This window comes from Botryllus schlosseri, chromosome 12 (genome assembly GCF_051294905.1).
Source record: "Botryllus schlosseri isolate E-star chromosome 12, Bs_hap1, whole genome shotgun sequence".
Lineage (NCBI taxonomy): Eukaryota > Metazoa > Chordata > Ascidiacea > Stolidobranchia > Styelidae > Botryllus > Botryllus schlosseri.
The window spans coordinates 7,822,058-7,847,001 of record NC_137247.1 but is presented as its reverse complement, the minus strand read 5'-3'; the positions used below and the strand labels follow the sequence as shown (position 1 = coordinate 7,847,001).

The following is a 24,944-nucleotide window of genomic DNA, read 5'->3' as shown; positions in this document are numbered from 1 at the left end:
TATTCGCTCAGAGCTCAAAATACCGTTTTTCTCTCCACTTTGCTGGGCGGATGACTAAAAGAAAAAGGTCAGCTTTTCGCTCAGAGCTAAAATCACCGTTTTTCACTCCGAAATACCCGCCGGAGCGTCACTTCTGTGCTAATTTACGGCATATCACTCGCAATTTGCTCTAAATCTGACCTAAATTTTCAAAAAAGAGGACAAAATCTCAAAAAAGAGGACAAAAGGACGTCCTCCGAGGACACTTTCAAAAAAGTCAAAAAAGAGGACAAATCCTCTTAAAAGAGGACGTATGGTAACCCTAGATCAGGGGTTCTCAACCCGCGGCCCGCGGGCCGCATGCGGCCCGCAGACGTATATTTTGTGGCCCGCGACATCTTTCATTATAAACGCAATTACTAATGACACGGTATTGTTACAAATTAATTTAGATACTTAGCTCTTATATCGCACCGTCTCTGTTTCGTTTGATTACTCATTCTTGAAGACAGTGGTTCTCAAACTGGGGGCACGCGCCCTCTTTGGTGCGTGAAGCATCTGAAGGGGGCGCGAAGGTGCGGTCAACTGAAAAAAATGTCGCGCTGCGCGCAATTTATCCCTAATTCACTGTTATTTCTCTGTGTATAGTCCGAATTTCATATTTGAGAATTCTCTGATCAACGGCTATAACCTTCCACGCCATCAAACTAGCGATTTGTATTGCTAGCATTCTGGTTGCATTTTGTTATATGACGATAAGGGGGCACGAAATTTTTCCCTATCAAAAAGGGGGGGGGGGGCGTGACTAAAAAATGTTTGAGAACCACTGCTTCAATGTGCTCTCGTTTCTTGATATATGCTCGACTTCAGATTGTTATTGTTTTGAATCATTATTTGGCTGGACTCTGGTTCAAGAGAATCCCGCTTCTTAGTAGGCCTACACTTTTAAAGAGTGTTTGACTCACTGCGAACGGTTGTTGAGATTGCCGATGACGTTATAGACGCATCGTTTAAAATTGCTTCGAATATCGCTAAACCCAAGAAATCTGATATAGAAGGTGTGATTTCAATAAAATCGTAACATACTTTGCGAATATTTGCTGTTTCCGGAACTTAGCAGCAAGGACAACATCACCAGACAAATTTCGAAGATGCAATCGTCTGATTCAATCCTGACCAGACGAGTAACATCACCATGTCCACCGACATTGTATAACTAATTATCTGGTTGAATTTCATCAGAGTGGACATATATGCAGAGAAATACTGGCTGGGCAAACGTGGGGAGGGGACCAGCGAAAAATATCAACTTGACAAAGCTGACTTCTGTAACTATTGGTACAGTGCCCCAGGCATGAACGGAAAGGAGAAATGTTGATTGTTTTGCTCAGAAATGCCCCAAACCCCAGATTTCTTCTCATATCACTCAGAGCTCAATGTGATAATGGTCTCTGTAACGCAAAAGTTATAGTAATTTTATACTTGCTCGCCCACGCATTGGAACAAAGAGTTCGGCTCTCTGGTGGAAGGATTTGAAGTTGCATATACCGACTTGACAACGAATGTAATGCACGCTCCATGAAGGGATTTACATGCGCCGCTAGAAGATACATATTCTCACAAGCAACAGCTGCAAACTCACGAACGCTGTTCATTATTACTTTACAATGCATAGAAATGTACTAAATGCCGGTATACGACTGGTAAATCGGCTACAATACCCTAAATTTAATAGTAGCCCATGAATGCAAGGTAACATAGTTCTGCGGCCCGCAGCGTCTTTTGCTGTTGAAATGCGGCCCGTTATACAAGGAAAGTTGAGAACCCCTGCCCTAGATTAATTGGCCATTTATTTTGAATCAAATAGAAAGTATATAGTTACATATACATGCAAAAACACCTTGTATCGCTCACGCACACTTCGAACTGTTAATAAAATACGCGAATAACTGCATATAACTGCCTGTTACAGTCTGTTAATATAAACCAAAATAGGTTCGAATACGAAGCTTCCAGAAGTCGAAACAAATTGATATGGTTCAGTACACTACCCACCTACTCATGCGTGAGAATATAAACAAATAAACTATGTTCGTTCGATTTAAACTATACAAGAGGTTTGGTAAAGGTGAGCACTGCGTAATGTAAGCATACTGAGCCGCCTGAGAAACAAAGATACGTTTCTATATTGGATTAATCTATTATTCTACTACTACGACAACATAAGCTGTGATCGTTTTGTTTGCGGTCAATCTGTGAATGATTGGTTGCCCTCCCAAAGTGACATCGGCGTATCGCGAACAATCCGATCATAGATAAGAAAGGGAGATTTAATCGACATCGTTTACTTGATGACTTGAAATTGACTCGTAAATTTTGCTCCGAGTCACGAGTCAATTAACATTTTTGAAGCGCCGAGTCAAGTCAAGTCATTTTTGCAAAGTGACTCGAGTCCAGTCAAGTCACCATAAAACGTTGACTCGAGTCTGACTCGAGTCATCTCAACACTGCGCCACAGTGGTGTATTCCGACGTGAAAATGTGACTTCGTAGTTGTCAGAGACCAGATGCTGCAGATCGATCAGGTCTATCCCAATACACGTGCGCCCACTTTCGCCCTTAGCAGTGAAGATTGTGACACAAGACATACGGTCCGTGGAGCATTCGACATTATAGCATGCGACACATGAGCATGTGGGTAAAATTACGGGTTATGGTTGAATTTAAGGTCGGGTTAGGGTTAAGCTTGAGGTTAGGATATATATAAGGGATACTTTCAGGGCTATGTTTCCGGTTAGGGTGTAATTTTTAGGACTATAAAGTCACATGCTGAAGTTTCACATGCTGAACTGTCGTTTTCCATTGTGCCGGATGCTCACATGTCGGGCAACCAACACTTACGGCTTACTGTCTCTGCTGCGAAATCGCTATTGGAAAATATATTACCGAATAAAAATGTGAATGAAAGCCGTAAACTTAGAACGAACACTTTTAGATGACGTCATCGAGATGTGGAATACGCAATCTCATCTCCCATTTCGGTATGGATCACTGTCAAAATCAATACAGACCAACAGCGAATTATGCGTAAAATATATTGAGGTATTGGATGATCAGGTGATCAACTGATCAGCAGTTATTCAGCATCGGAAACGAAATACCTTGAAGGCTGTAAGTTCACGTTAAAATCGACATTGGAGAACATAATACTAAATAGACCGAGAAACTTACTGTTACATGAGATCAACAAATTATTCCATTTGAAATATCATCACCTATCTCGGTATCAAACACAGCTAAAATTGGCAGAGACCAACACTGGCTTTTGCGTGAAATCCGCAATGCGGTAGGTAAGTATCAGATCAGCGCACATCTCTACCATATTCGAACTCGACAACGAAATGCCTGCCCGAATCACTGAGTGTATGTTGACGCTGAGACTTGGCACAGCGTTCGATACTTAAATCTAGACATAGCCAAAATTGCAAAAGCTCATGACAGATCTAGGTAGGGAGCATCGTTAAAACCATTTGAGACCAATACCGGCATTTGCGTAAAATCTGACGAGGCAGCTCTCACTTGACTTAGGAAACAAAATTACCACCCACATAGTTCTGTGACAAACTTAAAACTTGGCACAGCGTTCGATACTAAAATTAAGACATATCGTGCCAAATCTCATGACTAGGGCGGTCTTTTTTTGACATGACAAAATTTGTCAAAATTTTGTCAAAATTGTAGCGTTAGGTCAAAATTTGTCAAAATTTTTCATCAAGTTAAATTTTTTTTTGACGTCTGCATTTCATTCGTATCGTAGATTTTGCACTGTCGGTGAACTTATCATTTGATATTTTACAGCTTGTAGCCTACTTTATAGGCCTACCGCTGTAAACGGCTAATTGTCTGCTCATTGTGAAGTGAATCATAAACGGACAAGTAAAAAAAGTAGGTAAACATGGTGTTATGGTCAACGTACCGCAATATCCTAACTGAAGAAAGACTGCCTGCGCATTGCATCATTTTTATATTAAGAAGCGTTTGGTGAAAAATTGTGATGTAGACAACATTGTCAGAATGAAGCAACACGGTGTGTCACCAGCGGTGTACGCACAACTTGAGTGTTGTCAGCCAACAACTGCTGCTGTTGAACGTCCTTGGCAAGCTTCTTAGTAAAGACATGCACTTTCTACCCATGAATGTAGGAAAGTATCTCTCGTTGTACTACAATTTTTTTAAATTTTTTTCTACCATAATACATATTGTAACCACTGGAATTCTTCATAGGGCCAGATTTCGTTAAAATATTGGTTTTTCCGTGTAAAATGTTGCATGTTTCTAAGCCAGAAACGTTTTTTCATGCCAAACTACTTCGTTAGGACAGTCAGTTCCAACCAGAAATGAAGATAAGTGGTACAATTTTAACATTATGTGGGAAAACAACTAATTTGCATACGTTAAGTCAAAATTTCGTCGAAATTCAATTTGTTTAGGTCAAAAAAAGTCAAAATTTAAATTTTTTTGGTCAAAATTTTCCTTTTTTAGGTAAAAAAAAAACCGCCCTACTCATGACCGATCTCGGTATGCAACATCGTCAAAATTAATGGAGACCAATACCGGCTTTCGAGTAAAATCTGTTTGCGTTACATGACGGATCAGCACACACTTAACTTCGGAAACGGAATTACTACCCTAATCCTTGAGTAGCAACCGTGATACTTGGAACAGTGTTAAATATCACCATCACGACATAACATACCAAGTTTCAACAATTATCATGGTGCGAAACACCGTCAAAATAAACCTATGCCGGTTTGGGGAAGCGAGTGGTGCATTTGGTTAAGCGCGGGCGTCACGACACCAATGGCAGTGGTTCGAATCCCGGTTCGAACCACAACGTCTATGTGTCGGAGGTTTATCTGGGCTCCTCATCGTTAACCTCACTGCCACAGCAGTGTCTCAAAAAGCCCAGAATGATGATGCGATGAAGCCCAGAATGAGCCGCGCCAGTAAGAAATTAGCAGGAAAGAACATATATCCGGATGCATAAAAGAGAGAGATACTGAATATGGGAGCGCGCGAGTGTGGAAGTCGTCCGGAAAGAATACGAAAACAAAGATTCTGTACATCACAAATATCGTTGGCGTGGTGTGCATGACCTTAATAGGCGATAAGCACCACTGCTGTTTGTGTTAAATAGACAAATACACAAACCTATACGAGTAAAGGTCGACTCAACGCATAGGACTGTAACGGAGTTGAGTTATAGATACCATAACATGACTCGATAATTTTATGGTAAGAGATGGAAAAGCACCTTTTTTATTGTGAGAGGCTTTGAGAGAACAGACAGGGAGAGCTTGGTATGGGCGCAACCGGGGCAGGCCTCGGCTAGGCATTTACAAAGCGAAAACACAGACTTCGCTATATATAGGCATTTATAAGTGAAAGCACAAGAACAATGCGATGATTTTCGCAATGATTTCGGTATAAATTCATTGCTGTACGTCTATAAATGGTAAATCATTGTTAAAGAACAGAATTTTAGGTGGGTCAATGCCCCAGTTGCCCTATAGGACGAGCCGGCACTGCATCCCATGCTTTATGCTATAAACAATTAAACATTCTCAAAAAAGCTTCGGTATGCTAGAAACCCGAGAGCACTCATTCAATAGTCACCTGAACATTTGCGTGAGCAGGTTTGTGCTACACTTTTGCCGGTGATCTCCAGAAAACGTATCACACTCACCAAATATAATCCAAAACGCAAAAACGTAAGCCACGTAGAATATGAGGAAAAGCATCAGAAACCATCCAACGTCGACCAGGGCCTTTGCGAGCATAACAATCAACGGTCCAAGATGCCTGCGCATAAACATGAAAATGTACGAACTTCAGGTATATTGTAGCTTGGGGTAGCGTAACCGTGACCGGATAGGTGATAGTCTATATCCATACTATACAGTGCTCGGGTATGTATGAATGTTATGTATGCATGTATGAGCCACTAACGCAGCGCCTTTATGTCAGAAGTATAGCAGGTCTAAAATACAGTACCTCATATTGCGTCAACAGCAATAAATATTTCGATTCATGCTCACTATATTTGTTCATCCCTGGATTACCGAACACACCGACATTATTTCTTGAATATTGAAAATTTGCCCGTGCTTATCAGGGGGAGCATGTATAATTGTGATGACTGAAATCAGATGTGTAGAGCTACTTTGAACATGTGAAAAAACGAAATTGAGTCATATACATAAGGTAGGGTATTCATACATATATGCGGCGGGGTTTACAGGAACAAATATTGTCCACATTAGGCTACCTAAAAGGTCGTAGGTGTTTTATAATTCCGAGCCACATCATTATCACGTTGATAGCGATAAATCTATTGAGCCAGACGCTGAGGCTGACGTTGTTGACCGAAGCATCTGACGCGGAACATGCTGATAGATCTGTGAGTTCTGCAGACAAAAAACCGTTGGAGTAAGTTTCATATTGCATTTAGAGGTAGTTTTTTGGGTTGCTACTTAAGTAGACGTATAAATAAAACCTTGAATTTCTACTCAATTACAAGTACAAGTAGCAATTCCCAAGAGAAAACTAATTCAAGTGGAAGTGGAAACTGAAAGGCCTGAAGACTTCTCAACAAAGTATAGCTTTGATTTATATGTCGCATATTTAGCAGGTAATCGGATATGACAACCTTCGAAAATACAAGCTATATCTTCGCAACTAACGCAAGATGACTAATGACACCGTGAATAGGTACAATCTTCGAAGCTATAATCAGTTGTGATAATACATGGGCTATTTCATGCGGTTCTTATGACATTTTCACTCGAAAAGGGATGGAAACATATCACAAAACTATTTTCTATACGTTTAGGGTTACATTTAAAACAAAAATCAATTGAAAACAAACTTGTTTAAAACATGGCCCGTGTTTAAAACATGTTTTTTATTGTTTTTGTTGTTTTTGTTGCTCTTTTTCAGCTATGACGTCACTGATATTTAATTGTGACGTCACAGTGATTTTCATCGTAAATTGAAAATACAGGGTACATATGGCTCCTCTGACGAATACGGATTTCGACCACTGTCATAAACAGAACAAAAATTTCTTTACCAAGGACTACGTCGTTTTGCAGCATTTTTACGGTTACCGATTCCATATCAATAATCTATATCTACTTGCTATAATTGTTGAACCGACGACGATTTTGAGTGTTCCATCCACTCCATGTCGTACACGTCGACTATATCGAGTAAAAATCGTCCGTATATGCTCATACCGCATGTTTTTCGAAACTATTTAAACAATTATGGCATATAATTATACATTTGAAAATACCACACAGTTTCGTGGTTTAAAAGGGCATTTGTTCAAAACACTCTTTAAAACATGTTTTAAACAAAGTGTTTTAAAACACCGTTTGTTTTGAATGCAACCCTATCTACGTTTGAATTCCCTAAAGTGTAAAATGAAGTATCACCATGAATCCATAAATGGAAAACTAAGGTATTTATCAGGTTTCCACGTGGTGTGTGGTGTAAATCAGGTTAACAGCACTTCCAGGTATCAAATAGTGCTTTCACAGTCATTCCAACGGGTGTAAATTAGTTATATACACCATTTCTCTTCTCATCGAATCATGTCGTAATCGTGACATCCAATTCACGGCTTATAACCTTTTAGTCGGGGTTGTAGTGACTCGCGTGAGACTCGAATCGCGATTTTTTGGTGACTCGACTTGACTCGACTTTAAATGCGAACCATTCGATAACCCCAGACAGAGTTATAAAAAGTGCGTTTAACAAGACTCCAACTGTAAAATGAGCTGTCAACACAATGACTTGGACTCGGACTCGAGTCATATCATCATGACTCGGACTCGACCCTCTGTTCGCTGACTTGGACTCAGACTTGACTCGGTGGTGAATTGAAAATGACTTGACTTGACACGAGTCAAATCTATAAAATTGAGATTGACTCGTGATTTGGAACCTTGTGACTTGGTTACAACCATGAACTATTGACACCAGCGGCCAAATTTGTGATATCATGTCGTAGACTCCTTTGATTTGTGATCCTATATTCGAAGATTAATGATGTTTCAAAGTAACTTGTACCAGAAGGTAATTACAGACCGTAGCGAATCATACACTTATGGAAGACAAGCACCACTACAACTTTCGCAATACTAATAACATCAATTCTTATGCGCATATAGTCCAGAGGTGTAGCAGGTTATGTTTTCATGCACCACTCCACGAAATACAAAAACGTGGTACACGTAAAAACAACCCTCTGTATCCCTGGGATATTCATGAAGATTTGTGTGACTAATTCAGTGGTTCCCAACCTTTTTGACCTTGCGGACCGGTCAAACTTCAAATCAAATGTTGCGGATCGGCGAACCTTCAAAATCACCCCGAAATTCAATTACGACAACTGTATGCAACTCAACTGTAGTATATTGGAGACTTAACTTCATGCTGTCTTTTTCATGTTATATATTTATACGTTCTATTGAAGTTCCCGCAAGGCAAAGCTCCAAAATTCACGTTAAAGACGACTAACGTGATTTTGATTGTTGAATATCCCTTGAAAAAAACGTAGTTGTTTTATTGCCTCTATTCTACTACCAAGTGTCGCCTAATTGCACTGGCGGTATCCGTATCTTGCACATATACATTGTCTGAAACGAGTTGCATGCTACTTTTTAACAGTTTCCTACAATACTTGCACCAGAGTAAACCATGGATCCTCACTCGACATCCCGCAAAAATGCGTTCCAAACTTCTAAATCAGTTTAAAATTTTATGTTACATTTCTTTAGTTAATGTACAAGCTTCCAACTTCTTGCACATTGGAATTGACGTATGCAATTGACGCATGAGAACCCCTGATCTAACTTATTTTCACTCATCAGAAGTGGTGTGGAAGCATTTAGATACCTGAAAGTGACCTACAGTGGAGCTTCGGCACGGACTTTTCAAGTACAATGTGATGAACCAGACCAATGAACTTATGGTAGGCTTTTATTAACAATATCCCGACTAGCGCAGACACCATAAACAACGATCCTTGCTAGGTAAGGTCAGATACAGAAATGACTGATTACTGTGTTGGCAGCACCATGATCGCTCATGGGACATGACAGCGCTCACGTGATACGCTACAGCGAATCAGGCAAAACACGTCATACAAGTCGTCTAAAAACATGACCACTTGAGTAAGCAGTAAAGGTTGACCAAACATGCTTGTGTAATCCGAAAAAGTTGAAATACTTCGTTACTGACCACGTCTGATTGCATTGCATTGTGTTGTAAAAGTGGATGACCAGCTTACTGGTGGTACTGTGTGCACTGAGAAACGAAACTATCAATATTCTTACCTCCTGTTCGAATTTGTCTGGCTGTGACGTCACATCCTGCTGTCCCACAGCACGGTGGAGCTCGATTGTCGGCAGTAAAAGCGGCTACCTCGATCATGTGCAATATCTTGAAAGTATGCGAGCATCAGCATTGGTTACCGTGAAAGGTACGATGTACATGGCCGTTGAACATTTATTGGAAATATGTATCTTGATAATAGTAACGTGAAAGAACCTCTTTGAATAAAAGTCCACCTGCCTAGCGGTGTGATGAAACACACCAAATATACCTATACGATTTCACACGAATTTTGAAATCTGAGATTCATATCCAGTTTGAAAGTAGAACTACATCCGATGCTGACTATACATATACTTTCACCAATACAAAATGACAGTTAAATGGTAAAGCTAGATTTGCTAGAATTTCCATTTTCAACGACTATACTTACGAAAATCAGAATATGTGTGGCGTATATAGTGCAGTCGAACAAATTCCAAAAGTCTCGAAAATAGGAAGGCTGCATTTTCAACAAATCAGTCTCCTCGTGTTCCAAATATTCCGTGATCTAGAAACCAGAATTGAAATGGATTGAGTCCAGAACTGAGAGATTAGGATTCCGTAATAAAATGAAGATCGAATCGGTATCAACAATATAGTTCTAATGGCATACATCAGACGATTGTGAGCGGCTCTCAAACTCAATTACGTACGTTGCGTGTGACAAATGACGGCGTGGTTCGAATAAAGCCGCTTGCATTTTAGGTATTCACAGCCAATATTGATACGGTAAATTGCATACCACATTTGGATTCTGACCACTCATCGGAGGGTACTGGGCTTTATCATCTGTTATGTTTTTCCTCCTGTAAGACTTCCATTTGCTGAGATTCGCTTGAGACGTGCGGTACTCCCTGATTTCAAGTACGATGAGGCACAGTGTTGTGATGATCGCCGGGATCCAGAAAGTTACTCTCCAGGCGTCCTCAAGTAGAAGGTACCGTGAGTCAGTGTTGGGATGACTCGAGTCATGACTTGACTCGAGTCAGACTCGAGTCACCTTTTTCGTATGACTTGACTTGACTCGAGTCACTCTGCTAAAATGACTTGACTTGACTTGACTCGGCGCATCAGAAATGTGGATGACTCGTGACTCGAAGCAAAATTCACGAGTCAATTTCAAGTCATCAAGTATAATCGGTTTCGATGAAAATCACTGTATCTTGCATTTGTTCGGATTGTTCGTGAAACGCTGTTGTGTTGTAACCCGTGAGTGCGACCAGTCATCCAATGATCGTGCGTTTTACTGAGCCTGCATTGTTCTCTCACAAATATATTGATCGCAAGCGAAGTGATCGAAGCTTACAGCTTACGTTGTCGTAGAGTAGTACAGTAAAGTAATTTTATAGCAAAATGTATATTTCTGTTCTCCATTCTTACTCCAAACTTCTTGTTTTATTGAAATTGAATTCGAATATAGTTTATATCGTCCTCAACCGTTGGCGCAGGCTCGAATTGTATCATATCAATTTGTAAATGGGTAATGTATTGCATCTAATCAATTCGTTTCTCATTCTCTATGTTGGGTGGTGACTACAAACTGAGGCTATGCAATAATGCATACGTAGTTTAGCAGTTCTAATCATATGTAAGCGATACACCGCCTTCTTGCGTGTATATTTAACTCTATATTCGTTCATCGGTTCAAAATCAATGACCACGCAATCTGTATTTCAGACTGCTAGCAAAATGTCATGACGTGGCATACCTCATACTTCGAAAAGGCAACTTGACTTGAAATGTGACTTGACTCGTGACTTGACTTGACTTGACTCGACTTGACTCGAGTCACCTCCAAAAATCGAGTGACTTGACTTGACTCGAGTCACCTTCGAAAATCGATTGACTTGACTTGACTCGAGTCAAAATGTGCAATGACTCGAAATGACTCGTGACTCGAAGGTAGTGACTTGATCCCAACACTGCCGTGAGTAGGTGTCAGTTGTAAGTTTGCGGAAAGATTAAAGCAAAACAAACCACCCTATGAAATCTGGGGGTGGATCCAACTCAATTACCAGAGGTCTTCAAGGGCATAGTGAAAATGGTATCAAACAAAATTTAGATAGATGTTTTTTGTTAATTTTACAGGAATTCCGACTCGTGACCTAATCGAACATGTGTGACGTTTTCGGGAGTAACGCGGAAGTTGAAGTTGGCCGAGACATTTTTGAAATCTTACCGTACTAAACCGAAAATTTCACTCCCTAAACAGGTATATTATCCACCCATAAATAACTCGTGACTATCCTTTCCTATCTCAGATGATTGGGAGTGGGACCATATTGTAAGCATCGTGAAATACATAGTTCACTTACTGGATTCGGTAGAACGTATCTGTATCTTGTTTGCCACGACGCCCCAACACCGAGACTGGTCCATAACGCTATGTACAGAACATAAATCCCCAGGTCCTTCGATGCCTGTTTCCTACAACATATCGTGAATATTGTTGTCTTGTATGCTTTCGCGAATTGCCCCGGCGTGGAAGGAAAGAAAACAAAATAGGATAAACATGTTGGCAGCCCTGACCCAGCAGTGGACTGAATTTTTGTGACACTTATCCTGGGCGCTCTTCACCGCCCACTAGCGTGTTTTAAAATGAAGCAGGAGCACATTGTCGATCAATATGACGTCACACCAGTAAAGCTTTGTCTATCGACTAGAGGTGGTCACGATCCGGTTCAGGAGTATGTGGTTGTGTGTTGTAAGTTGTAACCAGTGCTAAAGCCACATTTTTTCAGACCCCTCCCGCCCAAATAAACACTGAGTTTTGACCCCCCACCCCCCTCCCGCGACTCCATTTCCAATCTGCCGTGCCCCAGCACCCAATTTCATCAGTTGATTATTAGAGCGATTTATTTTGGCATTTCAAAAAAGGTCAAAATTTTGTCAAAATTGTAGCGTTAGGTCAAAAAATTTCAAAATTGTTTACAAAGTCAAAAAAAAAATTGTGCAACCTGCATTTCGTTTGTATCGTAGATTTTGCGATGTCAGTGAACTTATTATTTGAAATTGTACAGCTTGTAGTCTTCTTTATATGCCTACCGTTGTAGACGGCCCATTGTCCGCTCATCGTGAATCATAAACATTCAAAGGAAACAAATAGGTTGACATGGTGTTATGCTCAACGTACCGCAATATCCTAACTGAAGCAAGACTGCGTGGGCATCACATGGTTCTATTATATCAAGAAGCGCAAGATGAAAAATTGTGATGTAGACACCATTGTCAGAATGAAGCAACACGATGTGTCACCAGCAGTGTGCGCACAGCTTCAGTGTTGTCAGCCAACAACTGCTGCTGTTGAACGTTTTTTCTCCATTCTTGGCAAGCTACTTGGTAAGGACAGACACTTTCTTCCCGAGAATGTAGGAAAGCATCTTTTGTTGTTGTACTACAACAAATTTTAATTATTTCTACCATAATACGTGATGTAACTACTGGAATTCTTCATAGGGTCAGATTTCGTTAAAATAAAGTTTTTTCATGTAACAATTTGTCAGTTTTTGAGTCAAAAAGTTTTTCAGGCCAAACTACTTCGTAAGGACAGACAGTTTCAACCAGAAATGAAGACAAGTAGTACAATTCCAACATTATGTGGGAAAACACCTAATTTGCATACGTCAAGTCAAAATCTGGTCGAAATTTAGTTTTTTAAGGTAAAAAAATGTCAAAATTCCGATTTTTTGGGTCAAAATCTCCCGTTTTTGGTCAATGAAAATCGCCCTACCGATCACTAATTAAAGGTCGGCACATTTGCCTAGACTTACTAACAGCCTATTTTGGAAGCTGATTACGTTCAACATCTTCGTGAACCCTAGAATGAAGGCAAACTACCCCCAGGTTTGGAACCACTATCTTCGAATGAAGCATCCAATCAGCCTAAACCGACTCTATGAATATACCGTTATCTTGTAATTGCGATTACAATTGGACTTATTTCGACAATTATCGAGACGACAGATTTCGCATCGTCGGAAGGGGCCGTTCGCAATTTCATTTGTGTCAAAGCTGTGTCAACAAAAAGAGTTCGTGTACCATCTACAAATAGTACATTGAACGCTCTCGTATCCGACATTTCATACTGGTGACGTCATATTTCGTGATACGATTGTTGATATACGATGTTCCTTTGAATTCTCTACTAGTTGCTGACGATTATCCCCGACGAGTGTCAGCCGAAAATATTCGGTTTCATTTCAATATGAATATACTATTAAATTGTGGACTTATTTCTGTAAATGAATGCTATTTATTTTTTAGTTTTGATCGCAGTTTTTGCGAGGGTGGCGGTCCCCATGTTAAAACCAAAATATGTGATACTAAATCGCGCCCAGCGCGAAGAAAAATTTCATGTTGCATAAATCTGCCCAACAATAATATTGTTTATGTTGATTTACGAAAAAAGTATGAGCTTACTCCAATCCTTCTAAATTCCCGACATTTAGGCATGTTTTAGAAATTCGTCCCGGACGCAGTTTTAAAGTGAAATTCGGGACATGTCCGGGAGATTCTGGACGTACGGCAACCCTAATCTATGAAGACATGCAGTGCTAACGGTATGAACGGTGAACCTACGAAGGGGGGGGGGCTGGGCGAGACTTCCAGGGGTATAAGACATGTATATGTATAAGACACTATAACACGGCATTGAAGCAGGCTTAACTGTTGAATTGTTCTCTATCTCCTGAACCATTTTTCATCATACATTGTCAAATTATACAAGAACTGACTATACCTCATGTCTTCATGTTGAGATGTATGGCATGTAGCGTGAAATAATAGAATATAGCGACACAACTGCTGCAGGCTAAATAGACCACACTAATCTAGACAGCAATCAGCTTACATAAGTAATAAGCCGGCCAGCACACCACGTCAAGGTTTGAGCCAAGCGCTGTATTGGGCCATATCTATTATTGCATGGTTGCATGGATAGACTATCATCAAAACTAAGTACCTCTACCGCATGCAGATACTTGATGATCATCGGGATATGGGACTTTTCTAACAAATGCAGAGATTTGATGATTTATCCATCTGTACGGAATCATCTTTTTGATTGGTTCACGGATTTTCACGTTCAGTCGCTATAATCCTTGAAAAAGGTGCTTAAACCAAAAAGGGGGCCCCTTCGACCAGGGGGCTCCTTCGACCAGGGAGCCCTGGGCGAACGCTCATCTGGACCATCCCAAAAGCCACCACTGACCACAAGCCTCCCATCGCATGCTCAAACTTAGAACGATATGTTCCTACTTCCTTCCATACCTTCCGAAGTTAGACCATTTGACCTTTAATATTCTCTCTATAACAGGGTGCATGACGACGTCCAATTGTTTGTAGTCGACAATGAACTGCAGCTAGAAGAGAGTTACGGGAGATGTGTTATGTTTTCAAGAGTCATTTTATATGCAATAATTTAAAATCCTATACATACCGGTGTCTTACGGGCGCTTTCATTCTTTTCTAAAACGAATAATGACATGCTTTTGAAAATATCGGGATAGTACTTCCGCCTATACAAACTTAATAAATGTGAAATGGATTTGTATGCGAGAAAGTTGCAGTGAGTATTTTATCAGAAATCATTTTTCACTTCACATCATAATATCACTAACACGACAGCGGTTTTGACCACGAGTACACGCAGGCCGACACCAGTTACAATTTCTGAATTGCGCTGCTGCTGATCTGTCACCCGGTGTTGAAAGATATGAGCATGAGCACGAGTAAATGGATTTCGATTGAAATGCGAGTCTGCGGATTTTAAGCAACGCAATAGGATTTGTTGCGAGAATGCAATGCCCCAGGACGTTGAATTTTCACTCGACACTAGCCTGCATACATGGATCTCCATTAAATATCAACTGGATGCAGGATGGAATTTGGTATTTCGTAAAGATCTGCATGGAGCCCGGTAAAGGAAATTTACGAAGGCTACATACACAGGGATCGCATACAAACTATCTAGTTTACCAGAAATAATGAGGTCACTGAGATCTTTCAAGCGGAACCTTTCTTTTCTGTTAGGCACATCAATCTCGTGATAGTGATTCAGAGCAAATTTTGCCTGTACAATGGAAGATGTACACTTTTAAACACTGAATTGGCGCGGGAATACCGGCCTAAGTACCACGCGGCTCGTCTTTTTCATCATAATTGTCAGACATGGCCGTTCGGAAGCGTCTTGCTTCTTAATATCCGCTCCTTGTTCGACCAACCATTGAGCGGCATCGGAGCGACCTGATAATGAGCGAAAGCAGAACATTGAATTGTATCGAGGTAACATATTCCCATGCTTACGGAATACTCAGATTTATGCGAGTCGTAATTTATCATCGGTATTTGGATAAATGCCTTGAGCTATATCATGCATGAATCGATATGGAGTTGGTTGATTCCCAGTGTAGTCACAATAAATGGTGTATAGCTATGTGATAGAGCGCGAATAACACCTCTGCCCTCACGACGTCGACCCCTAGTACATTTAACTGCACGCCCTTGCCAAATGTTCATCCCGGCTACGCCTATCGACCCGAACCCGAAGTCACCAACTGTCTAGCAAACTATTTACTTCAAAGCTTATTTCGAAATATAGGGTACGCAACATTTATCAATGGATTAGTACAGTGGTTCTCAACATTTTTGTCTTCGCGTACCCCCTTTGGACCGTTACGGATCTCCGCGGACCCCCAACTTTGAGTTCAAATTTAGCTCTATTACCGTTCAACCGCCATCTGTCTTGTGCAAATATTACCTGTAGGCCAGTGAAAAACAGCAACAAAATGACCTTGATATAAATATGATACTATTTACTTAGAAATAGGGAATAGGTTTATTATTTCAAAGCGAATGCTCTGGCGACAATTCTCTAAATACACTGTGCCGTGTCTCCAAAATTCGCGCCATCTATTTGACATGAACGAGTTCTTAAAATCCATTAATTTCTACAAACATAGGTGGTGGCGACTGTAATAGTAACGGGTAACGCTTCCAACGACACCTTTGGATCTGATCACAACATACATGGTACCAATATAACGTCCAGCCAAGTCATTTCAATGTAGCAGCCGGTGGCGGCTTGTCCTATGGGGCAACTGGGGCATTGCCCCACCCGAAATTCTGTTCAATAACAATGATTTACCATTTATAGACGTTCAGCAATCAATATATACCGAAATCACGGCGAAAATAGCATTTTTGTGCTTTCGCTTGTAAATGCCCATATATAGCGAAGTCTCTACGAAAATCGAATTATCTTCTGTGTTTTCGCTTTGTAAATGCCTAGCCGGGGCTTGCCCCGGTAGCCCTCATGACAAGCTTTCACTGTCTGTTCCCCCAAAGCCGCTCACAATAAAGAAACGATGAACTACTCTCTCTTATTCATCAAATTACCGAGCAACCGGGGCAACTTGGCGAGTCGCCTTGCCATTGTGATGTAACCATGGTATATATACCTGAGCTCTGTTACCGTCCCATGCGTTGAGTCGACCTTTGCTAACAGTATAAGTCGATTTTGACGGTGTTTCACAAAATGATAATTCTTGAAACTTGGTACGTTATGTCATGATGGTGGTATTCAACACTGCTCCAAGTTTCAGGGTTGCTATAGTGAAAGTTTTGGGTAGTAATTTCTAGGGATGGTGTGAACGTGAGGTTCACGTTCGCGTTCTGTGTGTGAACCTCGGAAATTTAGAGGTTCGCGTTCACAACAGAACCTTGGTAGGTTCTGCACTGTGAACCTTTTTAATAAATTGTAACTTCCACTTCATTATAAGATCTTTGGTTCAAATTTATTGCATTTCAACTGCGGGTCACTCTATGCATGGCGCTGGCAGCATAAAAAATCAACGCTAAACGAGCATGCACCTTGACAACCTCAAAAGTTTTACTTGCTTTTTTGTTACAAAAAATTTCTCGAAATATCCAGCCTTCCGTTTGTGAATATTTAGTGCAGTGGTTCTTAACCTTGCCCTCAGCGCCCCCCAGGGGGCGCTGGCGATTTTGAAGGGGGGCGGAAACGCTCAGGGGGCGATATGGGGGGCGTTGGGCTCAGGGGGGCGGTATGGGGGGCGCTGGGGAAAAATGGCTTCGCAGTAGATGATGTGGTGATAGCAAATATCCTTAATGAGTATTCAGAGCAAATTAACACCGAAAACTCCGTTATATATAGCCCTCAAAATACATATAGGTTTAATTGTCCACGGGCGCCTAAATGACTGACACCGAATGTTCCTGTCTTGGCAATCTGAACCCCAGAAGACGAATTCCATCTGGCAGGGAAAAATTATATGTCAGTGAAGAAATACCGATCTGAAATCGTGTGCGTCTTTTAGTTTAGTACGATTGGGCGACAGGGATATTCCTGTTGGGCGATATCACCGTTGAACGATTCTATATTTTTTGATATTGCAGACAGGGGGTCACGAAATAACATCATGCAACGAAGTCATACCAACGGGTTCGCCCGCCCGAATATGTTTAATTATTAGTAACGGGCCCTACAGTTTCCAAGAAACCTCACAATGTTCGCTTTAAGTTTTGATGAGTCTGCGCACACTCAACAACTCACTGCGCTGACCCCTGGACAACAGTGCGTATCGACTAAAAAAGGTAATAACTTCGGATTTGTTGTGCGCAACGCAGATTTTCTGTGCGCAGAGACCGTGTCAGCACTGCGCACGTGGGCATCTTAGAGGGAACATTGCACCTCACTCAGCTCTACCGGTAAATGTGTTTACGTGAGCAGAGAGAGGATAAAAATTAATCTCAATTTACATGCAATTCCCGATGATATTGACCAATTCACTCATTAATTAGTGAAATGCTTCGCGCTTCGCGGTTTATCACCCGATGGGGGCCCAAGACCAACGCTTTTTGTTTGGGGGGGGACGGGGGCTGACGAAGTGCTGTTAAGGCCCTTTTAACGAATAATTGTAACTGCGGGCACGCCCGAATATGTTTAATTATTAATTACGTGCCCTTTATCTTCCTATATAACAGCTCACTCAGTTTATCGCGACTTATATATGTAATTACCACCTATTCATTCATGAATTATAAAAAATTTTGGTACCTAGGGCGACCAGGCCACACAAACTTTGCTGACCATCGAAATCACGATAGGGGGTTCGTGGGGGCGATGCCCTCAGAAGTTCGGTTTATCACGCTATGGGTGCGCAAGGCAATCGTTTTTAGGGGGTTGACGAAGTGCTGTTACGGCCCCCCTCTTACTCATTGTCTTTATTACATTCCTTACATTATGAAGTTGGGGGGGGCGCTGGAGCACGATAATTTTTCAAAGGGGGCGCTGGAAGAAAAAAGGTTAAGAACCACTGATTTAGTGACTCTCTGCTGTGCGCTAGACCCGCAATCACACAACATCACGAGCGATATACGTAGTCAGCGAATGATGCTTATTCAACCAATCAATGACATTGATATCGTTTTCTGGTGTAAAAAATCGAGCGGGCGTACGGGGTCAATCTTGACTTCATATCTTTACTGTATCATTAAAACCAAATCCGTACGATTAAGGTGCTGGCTACTGTTATATAACTTGTTGTTTATGGTATCGGTAGCGAGTATAGAAACCCGTTTTACACTCTGCTCAATATAAATGTAGCAATACTCAGACTCCGAACACATTGTCCGGTCTGGCTAAGACCGTAAAGGCGTAAGCTTATATTCCCTGGTAAGTCCTCGTCGAAATTGTTGGCAGAGCGACGGAATGTATAGATTTTATGAGATTATTATATCCTTTGATAACCGCGGTTGATACATTTAGCGACGTTTTAAACGCCAATATGTACTTCAGCAATGTGACATTATGTGGCTCGAGTCTTCGCTAGATATCGTGTACACTGTACAGGCTATCCCTTCATTGAAAGATAGGGTTGGAATTTGCAATATGACGTCACGAGGTTCACGTTCGTGTTCACACAGAACCTTTCAGAGGTTCACACCATCCCTAGTAATTTCGTTTCCAAAGTTGACTGTGTGTTCATCCGTCATGTATCGTAAACAAAATTTACTCAAAAGCGGGTGTTGGTCTCCATTGATTTTGACGATGTTCCATACCGGGATCGGTCATGACATTTGGCATAGTAAGTCTTCTTCGTTTCCTAAGTCGAGTGAGAGTTGACTCGCCATTTCTCGCTAACAGATTTTACGCACAACCGGTATTGGTCTCTATTGATTTTAACGATGCTCCATACCTAGATCGGTCATGAACTTTTTGACGGTATGTCTTGATTTCAGTATCGAACGCTGTTCCAAGGCCCGAGGTTGACTCTCAATGATTAGAGCATTAATTTCGTTATCGAGGTCTAGTATGGTAGAGATGTTCGCTGATCTGACACATCATAGGCCTAACTACCGCATTGCGGATTTCACGTAAAAGCCGTTGTTGGTCTGTGCTAATTTTAACTGGGTTTCATACTGAGATAGGTGATGAGATGATGATCTCATGAAACAGTTTACTAAGATTCTCAGTTTGTATTCAAAAATTTACTTTATTTTATATTCTCCAACGTCAATTTCACCGTGAAATTGTGGCCTTCAAGCCATTTGCTCACAACCCCGTGTCAAGCGCGATAGGTAGTTCGTTTTCGATGACGGCTAACAGCTGATCACTTGATCAGCCTATTCCTCAATATATATGTCGCAAAATGCGGTATTTTTACGCAAGATTCGGCCCTTATCAGCCTAGAAATTGTCCATTGATCTAATCTAGGGGTGGGCAAACTACGACCCGTGGTACGCATTCTATCAACACCGTTTTTTTGTGGCCCGCGAAACCCTCAAGAAAAATATTGATAAAATGCGTACTAAAAATCTAATTCTTGCGGTGACCTGACTAAATTTCTCCGTAATATATTCCACCGTGAAAAGTGATAGTCTTACTACGATGTTTATTTCTTGTTTTTGTTGCTTCCGCAATAGCCTGACCTCAAGACCCATGCATTTTGAAAGGTTTCGCTTACTAAACATCACAGAAAGTCACAACAGAAATGACATAATTCGGCTCACGTCAGTGATTTTGAATTGGAGAGTCCAGCAAGTTTATTACTTTTAGTGCTGTGCCTGGAAAACCGATTCGCGCATGTGTTAAGTAGATTCGTCCTCGATATGTGAAGAGGTATTTAATATTTATATATTTCCAATATATTGTAGATACGTATTTAAAGGTAACCGGGTTATGATACTGTCAGCATTGTGTGTCCTGGACGTAAAGCAAAAGTAGAATCATCACATCAACATGAACAGATCGTTGCCCGCAGATATAAATTTCCCTCCTGTTGCAAGAATCGGGACAAGCGACTCTCATCGCTAATTTTGACAAATTGGTTATTGAGAACGACGAGCTTATAAGAACTTGCCAATATTTGTGATGCGTATATTTAGTTTGTTTTCAAATTATACATGAATATTATATCTGTATTACCTCGGTCATTATATAATTATATAAATAATAACATTGCGTTTTGGCTTATAATGTGTATTTACTATAGTGTAGGGTTACCATATTTTGGAAATCTAAAAAGAGGACACTTTTTCAGAATTTTCAGACTTGCAAAACCGGAGGTGAATTCTCAAAAAATCGTCAATTTTTCCCACCTTGTGGTCGGTTGACTAAAATAAAAGGAAGACTTTCTCGCTCGGTTCCCAAAATACTGTTTATTCCTTCACGTTGTCGAGTGGTTGACCGCGAAAAAAGGGTCAACTTTCCGCTCAGCTCCCGAAATACCCGCCGGGGCGTCCCTTCGGTGCTGATTTACGGCATCTCAGTTGAACTTTGCTATGAATGTGACCAAAATTCTCAAAAAATAGGACAAAAGGGCGTCCTCCGAGGACACTTTCAAAAAAGTCAAAAAGAGGACAAATCCTCTTAAAAGAGGGCGTATGGTAACCCTACTATAGTGCAGCCCGCGAATGGATTCAGATGTTGAATGCGACCCGCAAGCCAAAAAGTTTGCCCATCCTCTGATCTAATCGTACGTGAGAGGAAAGTGCACTCTTACCCTTTTCCCCAACAACGTATTTCGATGTAAATGAAATACCGACGTATCAACGAGGATAAGGACTTAGTGTTTTACACTTTTCAACTGCTGGTGCTAGAGGCAGTGTCTCTAATTCGACCGAAATTGGGTATCGTGATCTGAAGCATGTGGTCTACTGCAAACGGTGTCTCGATATTACCCGATGGTCGACATTGCTCAGCTCGACTTGACTTGTTTACATTCCAATACATCATTTTCCGAAGTAGTAACCAATGGTGAACTTTTAAAATTACTATAGTTGAAAAATCGCTTTCTATTAAGTTTTCTGCTGTAATTAGAATCGATGCGTTGGATGTGTTCACGATTCTCAACGCTCTCATTTTGGGTATTCCAGATTTTAATGAACTCGTGATTGAATATTTTGCAACTATGAAACCAGGCCGTGCGCAATAGGCCTACTGACACAAACTTTGAAATATGCAGGTATGAACTACTGTACTTCATATTTTCTTTCGAATAAATTGAAATGCGCAAGCCTTTTTAACCATGCCTAATGTCTATACCCCATGCAAACTGTGTGTGATCACCACGAAGTCACATTTTCACGTCGGAATACACTATTGTGACGTCATTTAGATAATTAAAATCACGTACATTCCTTGCCCCACCACCCAATATTGTCACGAGCCGCCACTGGTAGCAGCTCTTCTTGAAGTTATCTTGGAACAGCAGTTATGTATATCACAGGAAAAAATTGATTTTTTTTTGCTGGCGAATTTATTCCTAACCACAACAAAACATCTCTAAACAGCAATATGTTAGTATCAGTAGGCTACTGGCAATTTGGTGATTAAAATGAGTTTGCGCAGTAGAATATTTCATCTCAGACGGCCATCCTGTTTATGTGAAGTTTTAGCAGTTATGAAGCGAAACTGCGCTTGGTGATTTCTATAATTAAAAAAATAGAAATTAGGTTATCACACATTTTGCCAATTTGGAGGTTTCGCGGACCCCTGGAATTGCTTCGCGGATCCCCGGTTGAGAACCACTGGACTAGTATGATGATACAATTACACAACGGATTATTTCTACCGCTGCCGCACATGACGCCACTCGCCGCTAATCTAAACAGTTATTGGTATATGTTCATAACGACATGCATGAGTATAGCCAGGTCATACAACTCACCGAGTTCAACAGCAGCAAAAAGCGGTGATCTCTTTCTAGCATCCTCAACGTCAATGGATACGCTGTTGTCTCTCATTAATCTCACGAGGGCTTTGCATGCTTCGAGTGCATCGTTGCAAGCAGCGTAATGAAGAGGAGTCTGTCCAGCCCGGTTTTTCGCTGTTATATCCGCTGCGATCAACAACCGAGCAATACAGACTGTTGACGATTTGCGCCTTTCAAAATCATATTTAAGTGTATGTATAGTCCGGCCTATATTAGGATTACCATATTTTTGTGAAGTAAATTCCGGACACTCTTTAGCGCCCAGTAGCGGATTTTAAAATGCGTTATGAGACATTGTCTGTCAATATGCCGTCACACCAGCAAAGCTTTGCCTATCGATCATAAATGCTCACGATCCGGAGCAGGAGCCGCTATAATGTTAGATTGGTGCATTCATGTGGTTGTGGTTTGTAACCAGGATCGAAATAACATTTTTTCAACCCCCCTACAGTCCAAATTAACAATGATCTGGAGCCCACCATAGGGTAATCGATACAACTTCTGGGGCCTTACTATATACATCTGGTTTCTATATGCATCTGATCGTTGAATTTTGTGAATGAAATCGGGCTATAATATTACTTCTTCTATGTATCAGGCCACTATAAAATTTTGATCCTTCCTTCGCCCACATGATCATGATCATAGTTAACGGTAGAGCTGGTGGAGGATGATGACTTCGACAATACAGGGAACGGAATTATGCATCGTAAAGTTCTGTCATGTCACACGGATAAGACAATTTATGAGCCCAAATGCGGATCCGAACCAGCAGGTTGCATATCCGGTGGTTTTCAACCTTTCATGGTCGCGACTCCATTTTTAATTTGGAAATGTTTTATAGCCCGCCAGCTCAGAATTTGATAAGCTGATTATTGAAAAACGGTCCGCACCTTTGCCCGGACTTACTCACGTCCTATTTTGGAAACTGATTACGTTCAACATTTTCGCGAACCCTAGAATAAAGACAAACGACCCCCAGGTTTAGAGTCCATATCTTTGACTAAAGCATCTAAATGGCCTTAACCGACTCCAGTAATATACCATTGTCCTATAATTGCGATCACAATTATACTAATTACAGTAAATGATGGTTATTTTTAATAATTTTTGATTGCATGTTTTGCGATGGTGGTGGAACAATGAATGTGATAGTAAATCGCGCGCAGCGCGAAGACAAATCTCAAGTGGTATATATCTGCCAAAAATAATATCATTTCTGTTGATTTACGAAAGCATTTTGATCCTATTTCAATAAAAATCCCGGACATTTAGGCATATTTTAGAAATTCCTCCCGGACGCAGTTTAAACAGTGAAATTCCTAACATGTCCGGGAAATTCCGGATGTATGACAACCCTAGCCTATATACAATATAAAACAGTCAACGGGGTCGCCAACTCAAAGCGGTTCGCGGGCCACTTTTCAAATTCGTAGAAACGGCGGGCCGCAAGAATGGAATATCGAGACTAAACAGGCCACACAGTTTGGCAACCACGTTTTCAAAACTTTACCTCAGTAGGCAATACAACACTGTGCTCTCTAAATGGCCGAAGGTCATAGTTACTCCAAAAGAAGTAATACAAATACAACAAAACAAAAAAACGGTATCATTATACTTTCATGTTATTTTAAACACGTGATATGCTCACAAAAGGCCTACCTGACAACGCTATTCAGGAATCGATTTGGTGGTGGCGAGACACGGTACTAGGTGAAAGACCTAATGGAATGCTATTGCCATCGCCGGTTCAGCTAGGAGTAGTGATGTTGGGCACAGGAGATTAGCTTATTTTGAAAAATGAACATCAATTATTGAAATGAAATAAATCTCAGCATTTAGCGTTCTTCCGAAACCTAAAATCAGATCGCCGACCGCAAAATATGACCTCGCGGGCCGCGTGGTGGTGACCCCTGAATTAGAAGGAATGGAGAGTTAATCAGTCAGATTGATTCAAAAACCTTTCAAGCGACACAAAAATTACGTCTAGTCCTATTCATCGTTGTTAGCATTACCTTTCCATGCGTAGAGTAAGTGGATCAACTTTGAATAGTTCGTAGCCGCTGCGACATGCATAGGCGTCACCCCATTACTGAAAAGAATGCGTAGTATGTCTTGTTCAAAGTCAACATCAGTCTATCTCTAACTTCATACATAAAATATTGCTAAACAAGCTATTCGTTAACTGCATGCTCCTAGAAAGGGTACTGACGTTATGGTCGACATTATATCCTATACATCTTCGAGAACCTACCATATGCTGCATGTTTGATACTGCAAAAGCTTG

General features: G+C 40.9%; 1 protein-coding gene across 1 annotated transcript in view; it reads right to left on the bottom strand.

The window, feature by feature from the left end:
- Nucleotides 1-24,944, bottom strand: part of LOC145452301 (uncharacterized) — a 33,802-nt gene that overhangs the window by 8,547 nt on the left and 311 nt on the right. Inside the window, exons 2-13 of the mRNA XM_080330512.1 lie at nt 24,673-24,749; nt 22,613-22,783; nt 15,556-15,665; nt 15,399-15,492; nt 14,860-14,888; nt 14,691-14,782; nt 11,738-11,849; nt 10,165-10,347; nt 9,814-9,930; nt 9,383-9,488; nt 6,307-6,445; nt 5,725-5,840 (exon numbers count right to left, since the gene is read on the bottom strand). Of these exons, the coding sequence (XP_080186638.1) occupies nt 5,725-5,840; nt 6,307-6,445; nt 9,383-9,488; nt 9,814-9,930; nt 10,165-10,347; nt 11,738-11,849; nt 14,691-14,782; nt 14,860-14,888; nt 15,399-15,492; nt 15,556-15,665; nt 22,613-22,783; nt 24,673-24,733 (1,330 nt within the window). The 5' untranslated portion in view covers nt 24,734-24,749. The remainder of the gene's footprint in view (nt 1-5,724; nt 5,841-6,306; nt 6,446-9,382; nt 9,489-9,813; nt 9,931-10,164; nt 10,348-11,737; nt 11,850-14,690; nt 14,783-14,859; nt 14,889-15,398; nt 15,493-15,555; nt 15,666-22,612; nt 22,784-24,672; nt 24,750-24,944) is intronic.